An 18,823-nucleotide genomic window follows, 5' to 3' on the forward strand; every position below is an offset into this window, starting at 1 on the left:
TCAGATGGTCTATTTAAATCTGTTTCTTTAGTGAACTGGAACATCTGAGAGATATGCGGGGTTTGAGGCGGTTATTTTTTGCTGGTTTTGTATTTTAAAATCAATACATTTGCATCACAGTGATGAATGCAAGAAAGAACTCGTTGCTTCCTGGAGATGCTTGGGATGAAGCAAGAGGAAGGTGGGAGAAGGAGAATCCACTCTGCAGAGCAGTTCRGACTGATATTTCAASATGARGGTGAGCAGTGGATTAAKCCTGAGTGAGATAGRCTSTCCCTGAAAGTGGTTTCTAGACAARAATCAGAGTAGAATCAGAATTCACCTGATACACCTCAACATCTTTCATTTTCTGTAGCTGCTCAGAATGTTCCAAAGGTGTYTTCCATCTCCATTCCCTGCTTTCTGTGTGCTCTCCTTCAAGTCACATATTTTCATCCCATTTCCATCCAACCCAGACAAACTGGGGGTGAGGAGCAGCCARGCTCAGYCCTGAGCTCCTGGAAAGAAATCTGGAATGTCACCAAGGTGTTCCTTTGGACAAACTGGGGGTGAGGAGCAGCCAGGCTCAGCCCYGAGCTCCTGGAAAGAAATCTGGAACATCACCAAGGTGTTCCTTTGGACCAGCTCCTTCCTGCAGCCATAAAGGGCTGTGGGGCACCAGCAACTGCTGCTTCGTCCCCAGAGAGAAAAATGCCGTCAGGAGGGAAACTGAAATAAAATTCGTGTCTTTGAAACAGCCCTGTCCCCTCTGGGGCTGCCTGGAAAGGGTGACCGACACATCCTCCGTGTGCTCTGCGGTTTTTCTGCTCACCATGGGCATGAATGAAGCAGCAGACGGTTTGGTTGGCAAACAAAGCCAAGCTGCCTTGGGGTGGGTGATTCCTGGTTGTTCAGAGAGGGTGAGGATTGGGGTGGCTGTGGCAGAGCAGCACCCCTCGGCTCACACCCCCTGGGTTCTGGCACAGCATCAGCACCACGGGACACAGCGGGGCCGGGCTCTGGCACAGCCAAACAGCTCGTGTTTCCTGCCTGCCCTTCCCCATCAGGAGACAATCAGATGTTTTCCAGGCTGGAGATAAAGTTGCTGCCAGTTTGGTTTGACTCATCATCCTCCTGATGAGATTTCCCAGATGGAGGGGCTGGAGCTCCCAGGACAGCAGTGACTAACTGTGCCCGATGACCTCCTGGCTGAGGTGGTGGGTGGCTGCTCTGGGTCCCTGTGCCATGCTGGATGCTGCTGTGGGCAGATAAACTCATCCTGCTGAGCAGAGCAAGGCCATGGGAAGGAGAAGTTCCCTCCTGGCACCTCAAGATGCTCAGGACTGTAGTCCCTCTTCCCTTCCTCCTCCACTCCCTGGGCTGCTCATTTTCCTCTGCTCCACATGCTGCCCACAATAAACGTCCCTGGGCACTCTGCACTCTGGCCAGCAGACACAATCCCCGACTCCCTCAGCCCAGTGCAGCCAGAGGGTTGTTTTGGGTCACAAGTTCAGCTGCAAGGCACACGACCGAGCAAACCACAGCACGGGGACGCACTGGGAGCCAAACGAGCAGGGCTGTGGGCTGTGGGCTGTGGGCTCTGTGCCTCAGGCAATAACCTTGGATTCTGTTTCATACATGCACACATTCTTCAGCTGTGCTTGGGTTTCAAAGGACCTCAGCCTTTGCTGAAATCACTTCAAAGCCAGCTTGTCCATGAGAGGCTTCAATTGAACCAAACTGTGGTGCTGAYTGGTGATGATAAATCTGTTCCCCAGCACAGGTTGTTGCTGAGGACTCTTCACAGCTCTCCTTTTAGCTGTTCTGCCCCCCAAAACCCCATCCACAGTGAGATCTTTCTACCTCCCAAGATCGTGAACTGCCCCAGTGTCCTCCACACTGTCCTGGTGGTTGCTGGAAGCCAGGGAGAAGGGGATCCCCTGCTCAGAAAGCAGGAATTGTCAGGGCAGTGTTTCACTGGAATGGCAGCTCTGGGGGTGTGTGGAGGGACATGGACCAGATCTCAGTGCTGGAAACCCCTGGGCTCTGAAAAACTTACATCTTCCTGAATAAAYCTGGGAACCAAGCCCTCAGCTGCCAAACAGCAGGTTCCCTACTCTGCTGAACTGTCCCAAATGCCAGCACGGAGCAGAGGATGGAGGGTTGGAACAGCTGACCTTTAAAGGTCCCTTCCAACCCAAACTATTCCATGACTCAATGGTTCTGTGACCTTTCATCTTCCCTGCACAACCCTGTTGTAACCAGAGGCCCCCTCCCCGCAGGGTCACAGAGCTACATCCCTTGGCTTAGGGCCGGATCCTCAAAAACTGGACAGTGTTGGCAGGGAGCATCCCTGGGGGCTGCAGAGCTTCCCTCTTTGCTAAAGTGAAGAGGGTCTCCATCCACTCCATCCCACCCAACACTCCAATCCTATCCTGTTCCACCCCCCACATCCCATCCCGTCCCGTCCCGTCCCGTCCCGTCCCATCCCATCCCATCCCATCCCATCCCATCCCATCCCACTCCGTCCCGTCCTATCCCGTCCCGTCCTGTCCCGTCCTATCCCCTATCCCACCCCCATCCCAGTCCTTCCCATCCCACCCTATCCTATTTCCTCAATTCCATCTCACCCCACTCCCCCACCCCACCTTATCTCATCCCAGGCCCCCCATCCCACCTCGTTCCATCTCATCCCATCCCACCCTTTTTCCATCCTGTTCCAACCCCCTGCATCCCATTCCATCCCACACAACCCCATCCCACTCCTCAATCCCATCCATCTCACCCCATCTCATCCCACCCCCTACACCTCCCCATCTCAAACCCCCATCCCGTTCCACCCCACCCTATTGCACCCCATCTCACCCTATCCTATCCTATCCCACCCCACCGCTCCGTCCTCCCCGCGGTGCCGCCCCCCACCCCGCTCCGCCCCGGGAGGCGGTGGCAGCCCCGGGCGGAGCGCGGTTCTCTCCGGCCCCGCTCGGCTCCTCCGCCCCGGAGTGGCTGCGGCGGGGCCAAGCCGCGCCCCGCTCACCCCGCTCCCGCACTATAAGAGCGCGGTGCGCCCCGCAAAGCAGGTACCGGCGGGGCCGCTCCGCTGCCTGCAGCCTCCGCGGCTCCGGGAGGAGGAGGAGGAGGAGGAGGGAGGGAGGAAGGGGGGGGCCGGGTCCTGCTTTCTCCCCCCCGCGCCTCCCCCGAACCCCGATGCCGCCGGCCTGAGCCCGGGGAGACGATGCTGCCGCTGCTGCCGCTGCTGCTGCTGGGCGCCCCGGGGCTGCGCCTGACCTCGGGGGGACCCCCGGACCCCGACACCGCGCTGGTCACTCCCCTGCGCCTGGACCCCGACATCAACGGGCCGGCTTATTTCAGGGGGGGCCCGGCCGAGCCGCCCCGGGGCGGGCAGGCGGTGGTGATCCAGCTCTCGGCTTTCGGGGAGGATTTCTACCTCCACCTCTCCCCCGACGCCCGGTTCATCGCGCCCGCCTTCGCCGCCCACTACCTGGGGGCGGCCGCCCGCCCGCTGCCCGCGCTCCGCCACTGCTTCTATTCGGGGGATGTCAACGCCGACCGCGAGTCCTTCGCCGCCCTCAGCCTGTGCGGGGGGCTCCGGGGGGCTTTCGGCTACCGGGGGGCCGAGTACCTGATCAGCCCGCTGGCGGGGGGCGCGGCCGGGGGGCTCCATCGCCTGCAGCGCCGCAGCCCCGCCCGTCCCGTCGGGGCCGGAGCATCTCGCTGCGCCGTGGGCTCCGGGCTCACCCCCGGCGTGCTGCAGGCGCTCGACAAGTACCGGGGGCGTGCGGGGGGCAAAGGCGGCCGGGCCAAGCGCTTCGCCTCGGTCCCGCGTTACGTGGAGACCTTGGTGGTGGCCGACGAGTCGATGGTGAARTTCCACGGGGATGACCTCCAGCACTACCTGCTGACCCTGATGGCCACGGCCGCCCGCCTCTACAAACACCCGAGCATCCGTAACCCCATCCAGATCTCCGTGGTCAAGTTCCTCCTCATCGGGCAGGATGACAAGGGGCCCAAGGTCACCAGCAACGCCGCCCTCACCCTCCGCAACTTCTGCGCCTGGCAGAAGAAGTGGAACAAGGTCAGCGACAAGCACCCCGAGTACTGGGACACCGCCATCCTCTTCACCAAGCAGGTGGGTGCAGMGGGGTGGCCCCGAGGAGCCGTCCCCCCCATTTCAGGGAGCCCCGCGCTGGGCTGAGGCGTTCTGCCACCTGTTAGCCTGATGGGGGAGGTTGTGCTTGTGGCTGATCCCTTTTCCAAGGGACCCTCCCCTCTCAGATGCTGGAGTGGGGGAGCAAGCCGAGTTGAGCCAGCCCGTGCTGTCCCCTGGGCAGGGTTTGGCCAGCAGCCTGGAAAAATCCCTGCCGTGGGGTGAATGAGGCCAGGAGGTGTCCGAAGGCAGGTGACTGCACAGGCACAAACCTGTCACTCTGTCCCCTGCCTCCGTGCAGAGCCTTGGCAGCAACTGCCCCGCGGCTCTGACATACCCTGAAATGAGCGGTGTGAGCCCAGAAGAGGAGGAGCGCGGTCCCACTGCCCCCTCCCCAGCTGGGAAGAGCTCACAGTGCCACCTGCCAAGAAAAAACCTCTCCCGCTTCCTCTGACTCAGCGCGGGGTCCTCCTGAGAGCCTGGAGCTCTCCTCCGCGCCCTGGCTGCGCTGCACGGACCGGCTCAGGGCTGGAAGGGAAGAACCAGAGTTTGAACCAGCGCTGCAGCCCTCGAGTGGGGGAGAGGGGAGAGCCACTGCCACCGCTGCCGTTTGTAGCTGGCCGCATCCCCGCGGTGGGAGAGGGGCTGGGAGCTGCCTTAGGCATGGCTCCACAGGGATGTGGGGTGTGGGATGAGCTCTGCATCTTCCCTCCCCCATAATACCGGTGACACCAAAGCTCCCAGAGCCTCCCCGAGTTGTTCCTCCTTCCCTATAGTCCTGTCTCAGCATCAGGTCAGTGCCTGCATCCCAAAACCACTGATGGGATGGGAGGGGGATGAGCCCAGCTTCGAGGGGATGGTCACGTCTTRCCCTGGCTGCAGCAGCCTTTGGCTGCTTATCGTTGCATTTTCTCCTTCCCCTATCCCTGCCCAGATGTTTTTGGATTYGGGACAATCAGGAACTCCCCTCGACGGCAGTGGGACCATTCCCAAAACATTTTTCCAGGCYAAGCACTTATGGGTGGGAAGGATATAGAGTCCAGCTCAGTTCAGCTGTCCCCAGCCTGGGCTCAGCGAGGTCTGACAGTGGCCTGGAGCAGGAACGATGCTGTGCAGGACATGAGATCTTGTCCTGTCTTGTTGTCCCCTCGCCCTGGGCCAGCTGTAAATCCTGTGGGAGCACAGCCAGGATTGGAGCAGCTCCTGCCTGCACGGGGCTGCTCGAGGAGGAGGACTCTGCTGACACCTCTGCAGGGACGGGCCAGCTCCATCTCTGCTGGAAACCCAGGGAGTCCCTGCAGCTGCACGTGGGACAGAGTCGGTCCCAGSCATTCGAGAGATGTGGATCACGGCTGGGCTGCATTTCTCACACATTGCTAAGCCATTCATTCCTGAAATCCCAGAGCAAGGTCCATGCAAAGGCACACGGTCAGGGAGACATCTGCCTTCCTTGAGTGCATCCATCTGTGGTCCCCTGACAYCCCGAAGCTTATCTTCCTGCCAAAAAGCTGTTACATAAGCCCCCGACTTAAATTTCACCTCCGGGCTGGTTGATAGGCAGTTTTCAGTTGTGTCAATGAGCTGCTGGCGAATGGGGCTCTCTTTTCCTGCTTGGATTTGCTCCCTCCCATCAGTCATGCTGAACGATGGATTTGCCTTTGGGAAGCTCAGTCCTGGTCACCGCTGGGTGCAAATGCTCCCTCCTACCTGAGCTGCTGCTTGGAAGGTCCAGCAGAGCACCCAACCTTCAGCTGCCCTCCTGCCTCCTGGAAATATCCTCGCACACCACAGGGGCTCATCAGTTCTTCCCACCCATCCCGGACCTCATCAGCAAACGTTTGCTGCACGTCTTTGCTTCGCTGTGAAACCGAAGAGATGATGCACGAAGGAACATCTGGCTGCAGCCTAGCACGTGGCTGATGCTGGGGAGGAATTTGGAAACCGTAGCTTCAAGCCTCAGCCTTCTAGAGTCGCTTTGGATGCACACAGGAAGCCTCTGTGGAAGGGAGAGTTCTCATGAGCTGYTCTCTGAGCAGGTGAATGGATGCACGAGCCACAGGGATCCCCCTGACTGACCCGTGGAACATCTTGAGAAGTTCACAAGGGATGATGGAAAGCCTTGGAAGGCCCCATAGAGGAAGGCCAGGCTGGCAGGAGGGTGCTGATGCCCTGAGCTGGTTGCCTGCAGCCCCTCGGGGGACCAAACATCCTCCCTGTACCTGTGCTGGCAGCGGGGGACACCGGTGACACTGAGCAAAGACAGAGCTGGCTCTCTGCACGGTGCTTTCCCACCCTAAAACCTCTTCCATGTCTCTCTGCTCCCCTCCTGAGCAGGCTCGACAGCTGGCAGGGCTGAAGGAGGTGTTTGGGTGGGGGATCAGGACCWCTCATTAATGCCCAGAGGTGCTGCCTGGTGTGCCCAGGCTGCCCTGAGGAGGCTGCGGTGGGGAGTGAAGGAAAAGCCCTGGAAGAGGCGCCAGCCGTGCATCCCAACGAAGCTCAGAGCGAGAAGTGGGTCAGTGTGTCAGTGCAGGTGTTGGGCTGGGAGCCAGGAGCTCGCTGYGCCGGCGAGGGAAGGGCTGTTCACAGAGCAGCGAGCAGGGAGCAGCGAGCTGTGGCTCTGTGCTGTTCCTCTCCATGCTCCATCCTCACCCCCAAACCCCCAGCACTGCTGAGGGCACGGCCAGGGGGTCCTGGGCAAGCTGCACCCCTGGGTGAGCTCAGCATGGGGCGGTGCTGGCTCTTGGTGGCATTTTGGGACTGGGTTCACCATTCACTGACCATTCACCGACCATTCACCAACCTGTGCCCGCCAGCAGTGACACTGCCACTGGGGCTGTGGGGTGGCCACCTCTCTTCCCTGCTGGCTCTGAGGTGTGGTGGGGTCAGGGATGCAGCAGGGTCCCAGCTGGGTAAAATCATCACGCAGCAAATCGCCCAACCCAGCCGTGTGCCGGGGTTTTCCACCACCGACGCAGACCCAGACGTTTCTTCACTTCACCTCTCTGGAGATCGCGCTGCTGCCGGTGCCTCCRCGCTCCGTAGCCCCAGGTCTCCTGTTAAAGCCATCTCAGCCCYGGCTGGGGCTCTCTGAAGTCATCAGCACTGCTATTTACCCACGGCTGAACCTGCCTGCGCAGGAATGCCTTCGGCTTGGAAATCTTGCTGGAAATATTGGCAGAGCAGCTCCTGCAGGATTTTGAGCAACCCAGGCGCTTTGGCTGGGCGAGCGCTGAGATGAATCACGCTTATTTATAGCATGGGAGCGCCCAGCGAGTCCCTTACTTTTCTTTTCATGTGGAAAACAGCTCCCTGCCCACTGCACGGCCTCCCTGGCAGCTCTGGAGCAGTACTGAGGGAGGGGATGATGCTCCAGCCCTCCCAAACCAAAACTAACCCCAGCAGGGGCAGGAAACACCTGGGAAAAGGTTCCTGCCAGGCTGCAGCACCGATGTGTCTGAAATGGACTTTTGATTTTAGCACCAGCACCTGGAGAAGGGCAGATCTGCCTACAACCAGACCCTTCCCAACCCCTCTCCTKGCAGCATCCATTTAGGATCTGTCTGTCCTCAGTTTGGGGGTGGCTCTTCCTTTTTTGATCAGCTGGGTTTGGTTGCTCCTTGAAGGATGGCTGCAGAGTGTCTTAGAAAAGGAGCACATTGTTCAGCCATGGAAACCTCTGGACCTGGTCCAGGGCTTTCTTGTTCCTTGGAAGAAGTTGAGGAATGAGATCGAGAAGTGCTTCAGCCCTGAGTCCACGGCCAGATGTGCCCCCATCCACCCACCTGGGTCAGGTCCTTGAGCTCACACTTAAGGACAAGGGAACCAGACTGGTTCCTCGGTGACAAAACCAGCTCCACCCTGGCTGCAGGAGCTGTTTGGGTAGGAAAAGTTGTTGCTGAGGGCAGGGCAGGGCTGCACATATCCCTGGTGCCAAGGTTCAATGCAAACATACCATTGTAGCCTGGTCTGGGGTGGGATTGCGGTTTCCTGCCTCGGTATCCTGTGTGGTTCCCATCCCTTTGCTCTTCCCATCAGTAGCTCCCCATGGGGGTCTGGACATGGGGTGGGAAAGGGGAATCCCGACCTCTGTGCTGTCCCCAGGACTAACCCCTTCTCTCTGTGACCGGCAGGACCTGTGTGGKGCCACCACCTGTGACACGCTGGGCATGGCAGACGTGGGCACCATGTGCGATCCCAAACGCAGCTGCTCTGTTATCGAGGACGATGGGCTGCCCTCGGCGTTCACCACCGCCCACGAGCTGGGTAAGGCTCCCCMCTCTGCTCTTCCTCTCCAGAGGAATTCCAGGGGCTGGCAAGGTCCAAAACAGCTCTGGTTTCAGCCCCTGGGAGATGAGACAACAGGACGTGTCTGGTGAGAGGGAAATTCCATTGTGGGTGCAAGAGTCCCGCTGAGCTGGGGGGGAAAGGGCTGTGGGGGAAGCAAAGAGCTTTGCTCTCATGGTGGCTCTCATTGGGCTCCCACGATTCAGGAGCCCTGAAATAACAGACAGAGGGCACAGGGCACACCTCCCTCTGAGTGGAGGAGAGATGGGGCAGGAGCTGAAGTCACCTTCACCTGTCACCTGTCACGTCCTCTTCACAATTTCCCTGATCCTTCCTTTTCTGTGTGCTTTCCATGTGCATGAAGCATCCAGGACAGAGCTGGAATGTTTGCTGACCCTTCTGGGTTGTCCTCAGCTGCCATCCTTGCAAGGGTCTGCCCCACTCCATGTCTCAGTCTGCTCTGGAAGGAGCTGGGAGCTTCTTTCAGGGGAGAAAAGGGATGGGAATGGGATGGGATGGGAACATTACAAAGGGATGGGAACTGTGACTGACCCAGCTGGCCCTGCTCATTGTGCCCTGATGGGTTACTCACTGCCTCCCCYGTCCCACCCCCAGGCCACGTGTTCAACATGCCCCACGACAACGTGAAGGCCTGCGAGGAGGTYTTTGGCCGGCTCAAGACCAACCACATGATGTCCCCCACCCTGATCCAGATCGACCGTGCCAACCCCTGGTCAGCCTGCAGCGCTGCCATCATCACCGACTTCCTGGACAGCGGCCATGGTGAGCCCTCCTGTGTCACTACCTGTGTCCCTTCCCATAGGAACAGAGTCTATCCTCACAGGTGGTTACTGGGATAAGAGGGTTGGCTGTAGAGCACTTCCTCTCCCGGCTCCATAAACAGATTTAAAAGGAAATGGGAGTTTGGCAGCATTTCTGTACCATCCAGACTCTCTGGGCATCCCCAGCAGTGACATGTGCACTCAGGCTGCTGGCAGAGCTCCATGGCATCACCAGGAGTTGGAATCACCTCTGTCTGGGACACAGCCAAGGGCATCCCTGGGGCAGCCCCTTGGTAGTTTTGGCCCAATCCCTCACTCATCTCCCTGCAGCAGTGCCTCCCCTCCCCACTCTGCTCCACACAACCCCAGCACCCCCAAACACCCTCTCCCCGCTCCTGCAGGGGACTGTTTGCTGGACCAGCCCGCCAAGCCCATCCCGCTGCCCGAGGACCTGCCGGGGAGCAGCTACAGCCTGAACCAGCAGTGCGAGCTGGCCTTCGGGGTGGGCTCCAAGCCGTGCCCCTACATGCAGTACTGTGCCAAGCTGTGGTGCACGGGCAAGGCGCGCGGGCAGATCGTGTGCCAGACACGGCACTTCCCCTGGGCCGACGGCACCGCCTGCGGCGATGGACGCTTCTGCCTCAAGGGTGCCTGTGTGGAGAGGCACAACGTCAGCAAGTACAGGGTGAGTAGCTGTGCCACCAGCCCCAAAACAGCCCACGGGGTCACTGCTGAGGGTGGAGAACCACTGGTGAGGCACAGGAGGGTCCCTTGGGTGTTTCTCAAGGAGGGAGAATGCTGCTCCRCTCCAGCCAGCCCTGGGACAGTTCCACAGAATTTGCTGTGTTGGAAGGGACCCACAAGGATYGTTGGGTCCTGCTYGGGACCATYCCAAGGGTCACACCCTGTGCCTGAGAGCATTGTCCAAATGGTTCTGGAGCTCTSTCAGGMTWGGGCTRTGRCCRCTGCCCTGGGGAGCCTGTCCAGTGCCTGACMACCCTCTGGGGGAAGAACYTTTCTCTGATATCCAACCAAACCCTCCCCTGACACAACATCAGACCACTCCCTCGGGTCCTGTCCYTGGTCACCACAGAGAAAAGGTCATYACCTGCCCTCCCAAGGAAGGTTTGGGGGTGTTTGGAGGTTTTGTTTGTGAAGGGATGGTCCGAGTGCGTGCTTTGCAGCCCCTCACCCTTTCCATCCCTGCAGGTGGACGGTGGCTGGGCCAARTGGGCGCCGTACGGGCCGTGCTCAAGGACGTGTGGTGGTGGGGTGCAGCTGGCCAGAAGGGAGTGCAGTGACCCCGTCCCGGCCAACGGGGGCTCCTACTGCGAGGGCATCCGCGTCAAGTACCGCTCCTGCAACCTGGAGCCCTGCGCTGCTGCAGGTAAGGGCTGGAGCTGGGCTGCAGCTCTCACAGCCTCTTTAAGGGCTGGAACTTGGCTTTGGTTCCCATAACCCCATTCAGGGCTGGAGCTCAACTTCAAATCTCACAACCCTCTTAAGGGCTGGAGCTCGGCTTTGGCTTCCATAGCCCCATTCAGGGCTGGAGCTTGGCTTTGGCTTCAACAGCCCCATTAAGGACAGGATCTCGGCTTCAACTTTCACAGCCCCATTAAAGGCTGGAGCTCAGCCTCAGCTCCAACAACCCCATTCAGGGCTGGAGCCTGGCTTCAGCTTCAACAACCCTATTAAGAGCTGGAGCTTGGCTTCAGCTCTCACAGCCCTGTTAAAGGCTGGAGCTCGACTTCAACCCTCACCACCCCATTCAGGGCTGGAGCTCGGCTTTGGCTCTCACAGCCCCATTAAGGGCAGTAGCTCATCTCCAGCTCTCACAGCCCCATTAAGGGCTGGAGTTCGACTATGGGTTCAACAATCCCATTCAGGGCTGGAGCTGGACTTCGGCTCTTACAACCCCGTAAAGGGCTGGAGCTTGGCTTCAGCTTCAACAACCCCATTAACGGCTGGAGATGAGCTTCGGCTCTCACAACTCCTGCTCAGTTTCAGCTCTAACAACCCCATAAAACAAGAGCTGGGGGTCCAGGCTGCAGCCCAACCTCACATCCTTGTTATTTCCAGTGCCAGGGAAGAGCTTCCGTGAGGAGCAGTGYGAGGCGTTCAATGGTTACAGTCACAGCACGAACCGCCTGACGGCCTCTGTCTCCTGGGTCCCCAAATACTCCGGTGTCTCGCCCCGGGATAAGTGCAAGCTCATCTGCCGGGCTAACGGCACCGGCTACTTCTACGTGCTGGCACCCAAGGTTGGTGAGAGGCCCCCAATGGCAGTGCCTGGGCTGTGGGATGGCTCCAGTGAGCCTGGGAAGGAAGAGATTTTCCTGSTTTGGTGGGTGGATGGTGTTAGGTGAGGTGGTGAAGGAGGGGAGTCCACCAGTCTGGTGTGAATCAGCTCAGGGCTTCCTCTGGAAGATCTCATTTTTACCTCATGTTAAGGTGCCTCTGGCATGTTCCTGTGCTCCTGGAAAAGAGGATGAAGGTTGTGGAACTGGGGAAGCAATGGGCAGGACAGGGTGGGCATCCAGACATGGGACTGATCGGGGTGATGTTACTGGTGTCCCCTGTGCAGCTTTTTCCCTGCAAAGGAAAGGGCAGGAAATCCTGTAGGTGGGAGCAGAGAAGGGCTRTGGCCCCATCCACCTCTTCCCAGGGACCCCAAAAATCCCACCTGTGAAGCAGAATGTGAGCAGAGGGTGACATGGTGCTTGCTGCCATCTCCTCGGGACCCGTGGGGTGGATTGGGGTTGGGTGGACACGTCTTGGGGGCTGAGAGGGAAATGCAGCAGCTTGTCTTGCTCACCTGGTTCAGGTTGTGGACGGCACCCCGTGCTCGCCGGACTCCACCTCGGTCTGCGTGCAGGGCAAATGCATCAAGGCGGGCTGTGACGGCAAACTGGGATCAAAGAAGAAGTTTGACAAGTGCAGCGTCTGCGGAGGGGACAACAAGAGCTGCAAGAAGGTCTCRGGCTTGTTCACCAAACCCATGTGAGTGTTTGGTGACCCTGTGTGCTTCCCCTTCTCCCAGCTCTGCTTTCTGGTGTGGAGGATGCAGGAAGGACGTGGAGATGGTGATGGGATAAATCCATCCTGGGCAAAATCTGCTGGCAAAATCTGTGCTTGGTGCTGMCTGGGTGCCTGCTGCCCCGGGAGAGATGCAATTTTCAGAAGAAGCTGCAGGAGCACAGCCCTGCACAGAGAACTGGGCTGGCTCTGAAGAAGGAGCAGGACACTTTTAATGTTCTGTTGACTTCTGCTGATGAAGTGCTGTCGAGTCAGAGGAGCTGCAGCATCTTCCTGTAGCTGGGTGCCATCAGCCTAGATGCTTTTCCCTTCAGGGGACACTGGTGTGACTTCACCTGCAGGGAAATGAAGGTCAGGATGGTCTGATAGAACAATGGGCATGAGGTTCATCCCCTGAGGCCAAGGAATCACTCTCAAAAATCCCCATTTTGGTCCAAATCCATCCCTGGCTGAGCTGGAGAGCTGAAGACAGCTTGGGCAGAGTGCACCAAATGTTTTTAGGGACAAAACTCAAAAATATAGGGATAAAATATGGGGAGGAGATTCAAAACGATCTCCACAGGAAGAGGACAAATGTAGGGGTGGGAGGCTCTCAGGGCTGAAACAATGCAGCAGCACGGTGTCCTCGTGAGAGAGATGTTGAACCTCTTGCTGCAAAGCATCTGCAACCAGTTTCCCCTCCAGTTATTCGGGGGTTTKTCCGTACCTCTGGGGTCATTCTGTACCTCTGGGATTTTTCTGTACCTCTGATRGTTTTGCAGCATCATGCCCACTGKGGTCAGAGGYTGTTTTACCTCTCCCAAACTCCACTGACCCGATCATTTAGGTCTCCTGCTCAAATCTTCAGGCACCATTGAATTTTTTGCTTTGTCACTGATGAAGGTGCCTCTTAATTAATGAGCTGTGACTGTGACACCCTGCCCTGCCCGCTCTTCTCTTTCAGGCACGGCTACAACTTCGTGGTGGTGATCCCCGCGGGCGCCTCCAACATCGACATCCGTCAGCGCGGCTACAAGGGGCTGGTSAGCGACGACAACTACCTGGCGCTCAAGAACGCACAGGGCAAGTACCTGCTCAATGGTCACTTCATCGTGTCGGCCGTCGAGAGGGATCTGATGGTGAAGGGCAGCGTCCTGCGCTATAGCGGCACTGGCACGGCCGTGGAGAGCCTGCAGGCTTTCAAACCCATCCAGGARCCCCTGACCCTCGAGGTGCTCTCGGTGGGGAAGATGACCCCACCTCGCGTGCGCTACTCCTTCTACCTCCCCAAGGAGAGCAAGGACGACAAAGCCTCCTACAAGAAGGAAGGCAAAACCCCCCCGGACATCAACAACAGCGTGCTCAGCCTGTCCAACCGCTTGGACGGCGGGAGACCGAGCTACAAACGCCCGTCCTACAAGTGGGCGGTGGGCGGCTGGGAGGCGTGCTCGGTCAGCTGCGGGGATGGCTTGCAGAAGCGGTCAGTGGCCTGCCGTGACTCCTACGGCCAGCCGGCCGCCGAGTGCGACGCGGCGCAGCGCCCCGCCGATGTCCGGCTGTGCGGGGAGCCCTGCCCGGCCTGGGAAGCCGGACCGTGGTCTCCCTGCTCCAAGAGCTGCGGGCGCGGGTTCAAGAGACGGGTGTTGAAGTGCTTGGTCCCCAGCGGGCGCCTGCTGCCCCGGGAGAGTTGCAATTTTCGGAGGAAGCCGCAGGAGCTGGATTTCTGCACCTTGAGGCCGTGCTGAGCGGGTCGAGGGGTGTCTGCAAGGAGGGGCGTGGTGTTCCTATGGCTGGGTGCAGCCAGAGGCTGGGAGTGGGGGAGATGTCCATAGCACATAGCAAAAGGGGGAAAAAATAAGGAAAAATGCGATAAAAAAGGGACCTGGGTGTTGGACAATCCCACACACCTGGGAGAGAGGGCTTTTACCAACCAGGTTGCTCGGAGACAGAGCGGGAATGAACATCTACCTCGAAGCCACTGAMGGACACGGAAACCACCGGTGGAGGCTGGGAACTGGGGGGACAGATGGAAACACGGGGAGATCATCGCTGCCTGTGACGGATCCGYGGCACGGGCAGGGAGATGCCCCTAAATTGCACAGCTGAAGCCTCCCCCCARCCTTCCCAGGACCAACCCTACCTCCCTTCTCCCTGGACTCCCCCAACACTCATGCTAAACGGGACCAAAAGGATTTACCAATGCAACGACCACCGGTGCGACGAGGCGCTGGGACCGATGCCTCCAGGGCCTGCTGGGGGTGGCTTTGTCATCCCAGCAGCATCCCTGGGCCGGGCTGGAAGGCGGTGGCTTTATTTTCATTCTCTCCTCGTGTTTATGACGTGACCAGTGTAAATTTTATGGTGCTTAACTCTGTATTTTTTTAACCTCCTTCCTCCCCTCCTGATGGATGCAAACCTTGCCCAGCAGGGCTGGYGTTGTTCCCAAGGAATCTCCCCTGCCTGAGGTTTCCTATGGTGCTTTGGGATGGGGCTGTGTGAAGGATGCTCCTTTACACCCTGTTCCACCTGGAGCTTTTCAGGGCTAAAAGGGATCATTGTGGACCTGAGGTTTGAGCTGTCATTCCAAAAAAAAAGCAACAGGCAACTGTGCTGGAGCTGCACAGGGCCAGACACAGCCCCCCGGGGTCACGGATGCTTCACTCTGCTCTGGAAATGGTGCTGRATGCTTATGGGACCAGTATGTCATGCCCAGACATCCCATTGCCTCCAATCTTTAACCAGGTTGGGATATTTTTCCTCTGTGTTGAGCCTCCCTGAGATACCCTGAGCTCCAACAGAGCTGGRGTGACTTCCCTGGTGTCACCTTTGAGCCAAGGGAGGGGTAGATTGATTTGGGACTTTGGCTTTCCTGGGTAAAAGGGGCTCAGAGGGGTGGAGGCATGCAGGGAAAGAGAGATGTTGAACCTTTTGCTGCTGCAAAGCATCTGCAACCAGTTTCCCCTCCAGTTATTTGGGTTTTTTTCCGTCCCTCTGGGGTTTTTTCCGTCCCTCTGGGGTTTTTTCCATACCTCTGGGGTCATTCTGTACCTCTGGGGTTTTTCTGTACCTCTGATGGTTTTGCAGCACCATGCCCACTGTGGTCAGAGGTTTTACCTCTCCGAAACCCCACTGAGCCCATCATTTAGGTCTCCTGCTCAAATCTTCAGACGCTGTTGAATTTTTTGCTTTGTCACTRATGAAGGTGCCTCTTAATTAATGAGCTGTGACTGTGAGCAARCCAAAGCTCCGGGTCAAGCCAGGCAGTTCCCAGGATCAGCAGAAGGGTATTTTAGGGCTGAGACACAGATTTTGGGTAGGCAGAAGCTGCCATGTGAGCAAGTAGAGACTTGGAGGTACAATGTGGAGACTCTGTGTCCCCCTTGGGTGGCTCCAGAAGGTCCCCAGCAGTGGGAAAGGTGAGAATGGCCAGAAAATTGATGACAAGAATGACAAGAAATAGGACAGGTGGCATGAGGGTTCCCTTGGGAGCTCTTTCCACCAGCTTGCAAACCCCTCGTGATGACATTTGTAGGCTCATCCTCCCTGGATTGATGCGATGCCTTTTTCAACACCATCATGTTTGAGGTCTCCTCATCTCCAGGAGCAGATGTTGTGGTTGCTCTGCACAGCAGGGAASGGGAGTTAATGTTCTTAGGAAATCCCTTCCAGGTCTCCATTCCCGTCAACGTGCCATCCATTTTCCGAGGGTTTTCCTGCGTATCTGAGCCCGCTGCGCTTCCCTCCGGGGACAGAGCTCTTGATGAGCTGCCCTTTAGTGTTCTTGCCATCCCACAGCTGGTTCCCAAGCCACCAAGAAAGTGCCAGCCTCATTCTTGAGGAGGGGAGGGGTTCCTTTTGCGTGGTTCTTTCGCTGGGTGTGCAGTGGAAGGACRGAGATGCCGATGGTACTGGCTGCTTTGTGTATACCATGTATACTGAACATCGATCTCTGCTGTTTGTGCGTCAGTAGCAAACCTGAAATAAAACTGTATTTAAAGTTTCACCTGCTTCCCAGGGGACACAGCCCTGTGGAAGTTGTTTTGTTGGTGGCTCCAAGGGCCTTTCTTGTCTTGTTGTGATCCTGACTTCTTTGTGGTGTTAACTCATTTACCATCACCTTTAAAAGCTAAAAAGGTTTRTTCTGGCTTGGTTCTGCTGCAGGATTTGTTATTGGTGAAAAGAAATCCAAACTGAAGGAGCCCAGTGGTGAATGAGTCCCTGTGAGCCCCGAKGGAGCCGGGGATGTTCAATGGAACAGGCTGGTTGTGGTGATGAGGAACAACACAGATCCCCCAGGCAGGTGGGAWSMGKKWMYYGYWWAWWSCARARRSSWKKRRARTYWWWAMTYSTTRYKKGTTKWSRKTTTWSWKWMKKRYRAMGRRRWWYKWKRYYYWWYMMCCAWMMACCAYAMMMSRMACMMGSMAYRSKSMRWRSYMASMMCCAMMKMCCMYRKRSYSWSSKSTSACMKSTYMYAKSYYYYATYYYYCAKKKTYMWGSAWYWTGKWWYTYRYYTYYMRYWTMSMKKWKMSMTKMSCMRWWYCCWKMWYYSKTYKSYSRWWRKMMYAGGAGAGAGCAGGAGTTTTGCAAGGGTRACACAGCCCTTGTTKTATAAGGTTTTGCTTAACRGCTACAGCTGCTTTGCCTTAGGCTTGAATCRGGATGTTCTTTGGTCAGGATAACAGGAATTATTATGGGGTTAAAAGGATTGATGTAAGCTGGAAYAGCACCCTCACATCCTGGAACAACYCTGTCCGTGTGYTCCTCCTGGAATTCTCAGCACTCCCTCCCTGAGTCAGAGCCCTCTTCCTTCCCTGCTGCACTGGGGTGAGATAAAGCCCTTCCTTCTCCTGGGATGTGTCACCTCAGCCTGATGTCACCCCTCCAGCTCTCAGCACATTGCCTGAGATTTTATTTTCCCCCAGCAAATGCAAATTATTTTCCCATTATGTTTGTAATGATTCGGTAAATTCAATGTTTTACTGTGGGGGAAAGCTCAATTTGCTTTTTTCCTAATCATGGAATCCCAGAATGGTTTGGGTTGGAAAGGACCTTAAAGATCATCCCATCCCACCCTTTGCCATGAGCAGGAACACCTCCCACTGTCCCAGGGTGCTCCAAACCCTGTCCAGCCTGGCCTTGGACACTGCCAGGGATCCAGGGGCAGCCACAGCTTCTCTGGGCACCCTGTGCCAGGGCCTCCCCACCCTCACAGGGAAGAATTTCTCCCCGATGTTCAATCATAAACAGAAACAACTGAGAACCTTCTCCCTCAGCAAGTCGTGCAGGAATACAAAGGATTTATTACCTGTGCCTCCCCTCATGATAAAGTTCACTTTCACCCCAAAAACAGCCCACACTGCAGAGGCACCAGCTGTAAATGACTTTATTTGGAACTGGGACGGAGATTTCCACCCAGTACTTTTGCCTCAGGTATCTGTTGAGGAGCAGAAAATGGGTTAAAATGATCACCTAATGATCAGCTTGCTCCTTCAAGTGACAGCCCCACACTTTTACCTCATATTTTACCTTACCCCAAGTCTTCACCTGGTAAGGAAGAAACAAACCCAGCATTGATGCCAGAAACACTCCTGGAAGGGCAGGGGGATGTTCAGCAGGGAAAGCTGGGGCTGATGGGTGACTCAGGTGATGTTCTGATCCCAGCCAAGCCTCAGGCCACAGGAGCAGGYTCCAGAGCAAGAGGAATGATCTGGAGCAGCACACACTCTGGCTGAGGAGAAGGGGTGGCTTTTCCCAGTGTCATGAGATTCTACCATCAATAGTTCCCCTGGTTCCTCATTTGCCATCGCTAAAAGATTTTATTGTTTCTTCCCTTCGCTGTGMATTTGTCTTCTCTGGATTCTCTGGTGTTTAATGAAAGGCTCAACTGGCTGCTTTTCCCTTCAGAGGACACTGGTGTGACTTCACCTGCAGGGAAATGAAGGTGGGGATGGTCTGATAGAGCAATAGGCACGAGGTTCATCCCCTCGGGCCAAGGAATCACTCTCAGAAATCCTCATTTTGGTCCAAATCCATCCCTGGTTGAGATGGAGAGTTGAAGATGGCTTGGGCAGAGTGCACCAAATRTTTTTAGGGAGTTAAAATTCAATCCTACCCCTGGGGCTGCCTGCAAATCTGCTTGTTTACTTTTATCCTATGCTGAAAACCTGAGAAACTTTAAAAAAAAATTAAAAAGTGATTACCTGGAGTGTAGTGTAAGGGAGAGAAACACAGAGAGTGAGGGAAACATTCCTGCCTCATCTGGTGTTGTTCAGGGTTTCAATGTGGCTGTGGATCAGCTCCCTGGGGTTGGGATGCTGCCCTGATACTTTTACATCTCTCTCTACACACAAAACACTCACACAAATATATATTATTGCCATTACTATTAATAATAATTACCATTACTGGGTTTTGCCAGGAGATAAAAGCAAAACCAGRCGTATGTTGAACAAACGGACCTAACTGGTAACACATGTCCTGCAGAGAACCTCTCCTGGGAGCAGAAATGAACTGGGAAGGGCTCTGCTGGGCCTGGGAAAACAGGAATGTTCACTTGAGCTTGGGAATGGCAAACCAAAGGCTGACATGGAAC

At 56.7% G+C, this 18,823-nt stretch overlaps 1 protein-coding gene across 1 annotated transcript; it reads left to right on the forward strand.

Moving 5' to 3' along the window:
• Positions 1–2,980: 2,980 nt before the first annotated feature.
• ADAMTS15 (ADAM metallopeptidase with thrombospondin type 1 motif 15) lies at positions 2,981–16,234 on the forward strand. Its single transcript, XM_057381663.1, has 8 exons — positions 2,981–4,129; positions 8,281–8,413; positions 9,050–9,217; positions 9,618–9,901; positions 10,426–10,603; positions 11,296–11,477; positions 12,041–12,216; positions 13,196–16,234. Exons 1-8 carry the CDS (start codon positions 3,215–3,217, stop codon positions 13,974–13,976), a joined length of 2,817 nt encoding a protein of 938 aa, XP_057237646.1. The 5' UTR covers positions 2,981–3,214; the 3' UTR covers positions 13,977–16,234.
• Positions 16,235–18,823: the final 2,589 nt, after the last annotated feature.

This window comes from Malurus melanocephalus, unplaced genomic scaffold (assembly GCF_030028575.1).
Source record: "Malurus melanocephalus ecotype Western Australia unplaced genomic scaffold, MMel_1.1 scaffold_520, whole genome shotgun sequence".
NCBI lineage: Eukaryota > Metazoa > Chordata > Aves > Passeriformes > Maluridae > Malurus > Malurus melanocephalus.